We start from the raw sequence: 8,425 nt of genomic DNA, 5'->3' as shown, positions 1-8,425 counted from the left end.
TGAAAATATAATGACGTGTCACGTGATAATGATTAATATGTGATTCTTAATTTCAGTCAGATCTGACCCCGAGTTCACAAAACATTCTCAGAATTAACGCTAGGTGCTGTGACTGAAATCGTGGTTTTAATCGTGGAGTAATCGTGGTGATCGTACCAGGTTCCCACTATCACGACTCTTGCAAGAAATGAAATCGTGGTTTTAATTTTGGAGTAATCGTGGTGATCGTGTCACGTCTTATCACATATTGAGGCCAGTCGTAGCAATCGTGTCGATTGTATCGAAACATATCAGAACGTATCTGCACGTACCATATCAGAACGTATCTGCACGTACCATATCGTGGATTCAATAGGGACAATCTTAAAGTAACGCATTGGACGACAGTGGGAACCTAACATAAGTTAAGAATTTACTCAAAATTGTTCGCTTTATTTTAACTAAAATATTGCTCTTTATAAAACTTTTGATGTTTTAATGTATCAAATACATCAATAAGAAACTATGTGCAAAGTTTTGTGTTTCTGGATCAAAGATATTTCTCATAAACAGTGATTGGAAGTTGAGTAAATTCTTAACTTAAGTCTGAGAATGCTTTGGGAACATGGAACCTGGCAACTAGAAATACTTTAAAGTGGTAATATAAGTCAATGCAAGCCCGAAGAATTTTTCATAACTAAGATTTTTATCTTACTAATTCTAACAGTTTATAAAGATACATTATATAAAATTTAGATAAAAAGCTGGGATTCTTGCTATTATAGTTCAAAAACAGATAATGCAAAATTTCTTTATTCTCAGTCATGTTATTACTGTTTGTAGTTTTGACCAGATGTGTGCATTGATTGTTTAATATCGTAACCACGGTACTGGTATATTCGAGCCTTTGCATCACTTCTCCATTTTTAAATTAAATCATTAAATGGCCGAACCGTTCTAATCTAGTTAAAATCTCGAGTACCCAACGGCATCGAGAGTTGAGTATGACCTTGTCACGTTAATAAAATTTCAATGTCTAATTAATAATTTATATAACTTGCATTTACGACCTGAAAAAAGTCCTGCAGTAGACAAATTTAGCTCTTGAATAATGTATCTTTAAGCTATGATACTTTCAATATTCTTATATAATGCCCGTTGTTAATATTAAAGGGGCCCCCACATTAGTTTTAAAAAAAACCTTTGTATCATAAATAAATATGTGATTTATTATGTTGTATATGTATGTGCCAATTAAATCTATCTACCATACTGATATACAAATTGTATTTGTGTGAGTTTGATGGACATTGACCAGAATATGTTGATGCAAGGGTCCCAGTTGCATTTTCAACTAAGGGCCTCACCCAAGCTTAATCCGACCCTGGCACGATATAATGGCGGCTACACGAACTTGACTTTAAGAACTTGTGAGGTAGTGTCTTTAGCATTAGCATAAATGAGGTAAATATCTTTTTTATCAGTAAAGATTTCCCAGTCGGCAGTTGCCGGGGTGATTAAACGATGGACGGCCACAAACTTCTCCATACCCTGCCATCTATAAATAATACTGGTGTGTTGATCGGGACTACCACCGTTCTGGGCGTTCGAGACAATAAGGTAATGATCTGGACCCACTTGAAAATATTCCCAATCAATCGCACTGAAACAGACAAACACACAAATATGTAGTTTTAAACAAATATTTTCTACCACTATCTTTATATATCACAAATGAAACGACGGGTTCCGTTATATTATATATGCTGCCGATTGACAATCCTCCATGTTGTTCGGAAGGACGAAAAACCGAGGTAGGTATAAATACTGGTGTACACGTAAAGAATCCCTTCGCAGTTGGAATTCGATATAAGAGTAGGCCACAGCGCCGCTGTTTGTGCAATATTTCCCTCATAGAACAATGTATGGTGTATTCCCGTCCTCAAGGCTCAGTCCGAACCGAACAATATGACGTTAAACACCATTTCAAGTCATCTTTATATGCCACAACTGTAACGCCAAGTTTCGTCCGTTATGTATACTGCAGATTGACAATCCACCTAGTTGTTCGGATGGGACGAAAAACCGAGGTCCCGTGTACACATTGGCGTGCACGTTAAAGATCCCTTGGCAGTTGGAATTCGATATAAGAGTAGGCCACAGCGCCCCTGTTTGTGCAAAATTACCCTCATAGAACAATGTATGGTGTATGTCCGTCTTCAAGGCCCAGTCTGGGCAAAACAGTAGGAAATGAAATAAAATGAAATGGGGTTTAACGTCCTACTACTGGGCTAATGAAGACGGGCATACGCCATACAGTGTGCTATGAGGGAAATTTTGCCCGGGCAGCGGCACTACCGCCTACTCTTATATCGAATTCCAACTGCCAAGGGATCTTTTACGTGCATTCCAATGTATACACGGGACCACGGTTTTTCGTCTCATCCGAAAGACTAGACAACTGTCCTTGTTAGGCTCTCCGTTCTGCACCACTGACAAGGGGAAACCACGTCGGAAAATCCAGATGAACTTTCTCGGCCAATGCAGGGATCGAACACCCGACCTCCAGGCTAGCGAGCCAGCGTCTTACCCACTTAGCCACCGTGGCTCCCAGAACAGTAGGACGTTAAACTCCATTTCATTTGAAAATCCACCACCCATAAAACAGTCACTGTATGGATGAACACTGCCATAAAACCAAGATGGCGATGTGGAATCGAAATAATTATAAAAAAGAAACGCTATTGTCGGTTTTTGTCAGTGACTATAGCAGGGCGGCTTTTTTCAAAATTTCAATTATCCATTGTTCTTTTTATTTTTTTTATAAAATCATTTACATTTTGAATATGAAGTGTAGAATATGCATATCTATTACATATCTTTCATTGTCGGTAACCTTTTGCAAACCTTTGGGCTCTGCAATACTTTGGGCAATATTCAAAAAAAAAAACGCTCTTAAAGGCTCAATACCACTCTTGTTGTAACTGAATAATATGTCCCAATCTTTATTCTGGTCAACAAATGGTACTATTTTAGAATATTTCAATTAATTGATGATACAAATTTCATCTTAACACACCTTATTTAAAAATTTTGAAAAATTCAACATAATAGTTTGAAACGTCTAACGTAAACCTTTTCAAATGAAACTTCGATTTAAAAATATTTTCGAACCCTCTGGACAAGTAAAATAGGATGTAATGGATAATTTACACAACAGGTAGTACACTTAAACATCCAGTACTTAGATAGAGATATTATTTATTTTCTGGAGATTTCAAGCCAGCAAGAGTGTTATTGTCCCTTTAATGGTGATTAGTAGGACCGTTGTTGTCAAAATTTCAATTATCCATAATTTTGTCATTTTTTTTATGAAATCATTTAAAATTTGGATATAATGTGTAGAATGTAGATATATACAACATTTGTTGCCTTGTCGTTCACTTCTTGCAATACTTTGGGCGATATCGACAAAAGAAACGCCCTTGGCCGTATAGGACTGATATCAATTATAAGTTTTCATGAACTTATACACGTGTTAAATAACAATAAATCTCAACTTTAAAAAAAACCTCTTTTGATTCTACACGTTTGTCCGGCCCGTGTATGGTTTGATAATAGATTCTACGGCAAAAGGTAAATAAGCGGTGAATCGTGTTCCGTAAATGGTGTCTCATTAATTATGTTGACAGTTGAAAGAACGAGATTAACTTCTGTATAAAGAATAATTGTAGTCTTTTAGTCGACTTGTACCTCATCTAACCTGATGAACAACTTGTATGTATATATCCAGCATGTCCTCCAACAAACACTATATATAACTCATTATATTAACAGGCGCAATAAAACACTATTTGTATCCTTGTTTTCCCCCATCATTTTATAAACTATAGAATGTTTTAATTGGATCGTTTGAAGTAAAGATGGCGCATCTTGTTAAAGCGTGATATGTATTATTTTAAGATTTTGTGTTGAAACACGACTTACAAAAATAAAATGCGTAATAACTACAAATATTATAATGCAGGAGGACAATATTTTTAATCAAGTCCACAAGTTTATTGACATGTCAAACAGATTTTAATCTTGCTTATTAATTCTTTTAATTTACAATATTAGTTTTAAATTTACGTATGATGTAACTTATAATATATATTGTACATTGCCATCCGTCTCATGATATATGTATTTACATATATTTATGTATGTGTTTGCCATTTTACCTGTGTATATACACCCATTTTGTTCCTTTGTTTTAATATTATGTATGTATATTATCTAGAGAGAGGGATTTTACATAGGCTAAGCCTGTTCCCAAATCTCATTCAGACAAACTGAATAAAATATTGTTTATAAAAAAAAAAAAAAAAAGAAACGAAACCCATTACACAAACACGTGGACAATGGAACACATCATCAAGAACACGGGTTATATAACAACACTTCCAGATCCTAGCGTAGTAAAGACAAGTAAAAGGAAATTTTGAACTATAAAAAAACGGAACGGAATAGAATCTGTGTTTTAATCAGATTGTGTTTGGCGCGAACAGATCAAGTTTTATTTAGGATACGTTTATTGTTCTCGAGTATGACGTAATAATCAGCCATTTTTTCTGATTATACAAAAACATAACTTTATTTTATTTAAAAATAAAAACTATATTATACCAACCTATACGTGGGAATCGATTGATATTTCTCAAATATTTTCTTATCTTTGTTTAATTTATAAATGGTGGAATTGGTAAATTGTGTATCCTTATCCAGGTAATTCTGTGGACCGTAATTAAAGGCATTGGCTATTGCCAGGAATATATCACCATTTATCGTAAACCATTCTACATCTGTAGCACCATTTGTCTGAAATAAAAACATATATGTGAGAATATTATAAACAACATTTTAAAAAAGTGGACGTTAAATCCCATTTCTCTCCCTCTCTTATTATTGGCCCACCACTGGGGAGAGTCTCAATAACCACGAAACAATAAGCATGGACAAAACTATACAGTTATATGGGACAACAATCACTGGTTTATTAAACACAAGCACGACGTTTCGATAAGTATTCTCTTATCGTTATCAAGCACAATGGACGTTTGTCTAACGTTTGCCTTGCGCCAAACGCATGTTAAAAACGTTGTCAAAGCTCATATTATGTTTATCAATTTGTCCCCAAATATGACGCCATAATGGGTGGGGGGGGGCCGAATGGTTAGCGCGTGTGAGTTCAATCATAAGGTCTGTCATTGAGTCAACTGGCATGGTTTCGATTCCGCGGTTGTAGGGTCGCCTGTTCAACCCCGCGGGTTTCCTCTGGGCCCTCCGATTTTCTCCCACTGTTAAAGACCCCTACGCGTAAGCGAATTATTGAAATAAATTTGAACCATGCTAGTCCAGTTTGTGTCGACCTAGTTTGTGTCGAGTGGACGTTAAACCCAATTCCCCCCCCCCCCCCTCTCTGTCTGACCCCCTCTAAACTCTAAAAAATATTCGGAAAGTGCCTGATAAAAGTATTCTATAAATAGATTATTTGTATCCCATGTATGTATGGAATTATCGTGTTTTATTTAACCCAACCCAATTGATATAAAACCCGTCCAACATGTTTTATACACGACAAATAAAAAATGATAACATATTTTCCATTAATAGAATAATCTATCTTAGTTATAATAATAAATAACATAATTTACTATAATATTAACATGATAGGAGTTTATAAACTTATATCAAACACTGAGAGATGTCAAGAAACAAAACTACATGAATCCTTAATACCTACAAAAATAATATACTTATATATCATATTAAACATGCATTATGCAAGAGCAAAATCTGCTTATTACCAGTCTTTCTTTAGGCCTGAAATGTTATCTAAATTATCAATTAGACATTAATTAACTTATCCAGACCATAATAAACTCTCGATGTCAAGGCTAGCCTTCGATGTAGGCTGGATTAGATTCCTATATGCCGCTAACGGCCAAAGATAATTAAATCAGAAAAAGTGGATAATCGAGACTATGCTGTTTATATTAATGATTTTAGTAATGATAACCGAGACTATGCAAAAATTTCACCGGCTTCTTTCTCGGCTCAGAGTGGATCAATTTGACTGAAATTTTCAGCAAATTACCTTTACACTATCTAGTTTTTAACTATTATAGCGAGAACTGCCATCTCTTTATCTTATCTCCCATAATGTATCTTTAAACAAGAATCCCATGCACAAAACAAAATATTTTACTGAATTGACCGATGGAAGAAAGGCATCGGATATAAGGGCTCTTTACCACCGTATGATATAGGCCATTGTTAGAATAACCATTTTTTGTTGTAATCTTGCATTAAAACCATTGCGTCGGAGACTTCGCTGGTCCCGATTTTGTCATGAGCCCAGGGTAGGCTTGGTTTCTGAAAGCTAGCCCCAGTGAAGTGGTTGTGTACGAGGTAGGGTATACTTAGTCTTTCTAGAACACCTGGTACCGCTTTTTATTTGTGGAAATGACATATTTCTGTTATACCTTTGCCTAGTCTTTTTTATATCCATGACCACGTGCGCTATGGCAGGGGCATTTTATCTGCATAGCGGCATCTCCATACAGTTACCTCCCATTCCTCTTCTGTCAAAGTATCCATCTAATGCATGTGCCATACAGTATGCTATGAGGGAATATATCCCGGACATTGGCTTATTCTTATATCGAATTTCAACTCCCAATGGATTTTTTACGTACACGTCAATGTGTACACGTTACCTCGGTTTGTCGTCCTATCTGAACGACTATACGTTGTTCTTTGCCAGACCCTCTGTCCTGCACATGTCCCGCACAATTGGCAAAGGGAAAACACGTCGGAAAATCCCAATGAACTTTCTCGGCCAATACCAGGATCGAACACGGGACCTCCAGGTAAGCAAGCCAATGGCTTACTCACTTAGCCACCTCGGCACCCTTCCCAATAACAAATCCAGCAAGTTCTGCTCGATTCTATATGTTAGTTCATTTGTGTAATCGTCCCATCCCGTATATAAACTTCTTGTCATATGTAGGATCAAATATATTCATTTTTATTGTATATCATTAAAACGACATTTTTAAGTTTTATTTTTTTTGATAATCCGTCTGTGTCAAATAACCAAGTAAATTATGCCCCTTTCGTGGACTCACAATCAGCATCCCATCGGATCGAACATTAAAATGCACCTTGATATCGTTGCCTTCTAATAGGTTCATCAAATATATATAAACACCCGAAACAGCAGGTTAAAATCATAGCATGCACACATCCGCCCCAATTCGCGAAGCCAGTTGTAGGCAAACAGCGTAATTTTAGTATGACGCTAAATTTAGAAACATCAGGACATATAATCTAGAAAGCGCCATTTACGGTCAGTTTTTCAAAAAACCCGCGAGGTTGGACAGGCGACCCTACTCCTTGTCACGTACAACCGGGGATTCGAAACCACGCAAGTTGGCTCAATGACAGGCCTTTTGATAAAGCACACACGTGCTAACCATTCGGTCATCCACTCCCCACCCCCGTTACGATAGAGTTGTCCCTATTCAGGGCCGGCGGAAGCAATTCTTGATGGGGGGGGGGGCTTCCATCCTAGGTCCTTATAGGCAATAACCTGGAGAAAAGAGTACTTGCGGCCAAATTATTGGGGGGGGGGGGCTAAACCCCAACTCCGCCGGGCCTGCTTTAGTCAACGATATAGTACATGCCGAAACGCTCGGATACGTTTCGATACGATCAACACGATTGTTATGGCTTACCACAATATATATTAAAATCACCACGATTACCCCACGATTAAAACCACGATTTCAATCGTAGCGCAAATCTTGATAGTGGGAACCTAGCATAACCAACTTCATTGTATGGACACGTTTGGGTACACTTTGTTACAGACACGCCAAATCAATATATTCTATTTATGTCTACATTCTCTATATTTGATAGTTTTATCTCTAAAACCGTTGTAAAATCACAGTTGGTTAATTCAGTCAAGGAATAGAGCATATCTCCTAATACCCACATGTGAGGAGACTGTAAATGTCGTGAACATCGATACATCAAGAACGATCTTAAAAACAGTGAATTAGAAATGAAATGAAATACGGTTCTGATCCGACTGGGGTAATGAAGACGAGCACACGTCATGCAGTGTGCTATATATGAGGGAAATTTTGCCCGGACAGCCGCTCTACGACCTACTCTTATATCGAATTCCAACTGTCAAGTGATCTTTTATGTGCACGTCAATGTATACACGGGACCTCGATTTTTCGTCCCATTCAAACGTCTTTACGTTGTCCCTTACCAGGTCCTCTGTCTTGCACCACTGGCAAGGGAAAACCTACTGTGTAGTACTATCGGACTTCCTTGTTGTGTTTTGTTTTCTTCGTGATTGTAATATACAACACTACAGGTTAAATGG

At 37.0% G+C, this 8,425-nt stretch overlaps 1 protein-coding gene across 1 annotated transcript in view; it reads right to left on the bottom strand.

Moving 5' to 3' along the window:
• Positions 1-759: 759 nt before the first annotated feature.
• The window catches only part of LOC126831857 (thrombospondin-type laminin G domain and EAR repeat-containing protein), a 29,192-nt gene continuing 21,526 nt past the window's right edge, over positions 760-8,425 (bottom strand). The window contains exons 9-10 of the mRNA XM_050562492.2: positions 4,652-4,839; positions 760-1,642 (exon numbers count right to left, since the gene is read on the bottom strand). Of these exons, the coding sequence (XP_050418449.1) occupies positions 1,384-1,642; positions 4,652-4,839 (447 nt within the window). The 3' untranslated portion in view covers positions 760-1,383. The remainder of the gene's footprint in view (positions 1,643-4,651; positions 4,840-8,425) is intronic.

Source organism: Patella vulgata, chromosome 9 (assembly GCF_932274485.2).
Source record: "Patella vulgata chromosome 9, xgPatVulg1.2, whole genome shotgun sequence".
NCBI classification, from domain to species: Eukaryota; Metazoa; Mollusca; class Gastropoda; family Patellidae; genus Patella; species Patella vulgata.
This window is presented reverse-complemented; position numbering and strand designations above follow the sequence as displayed.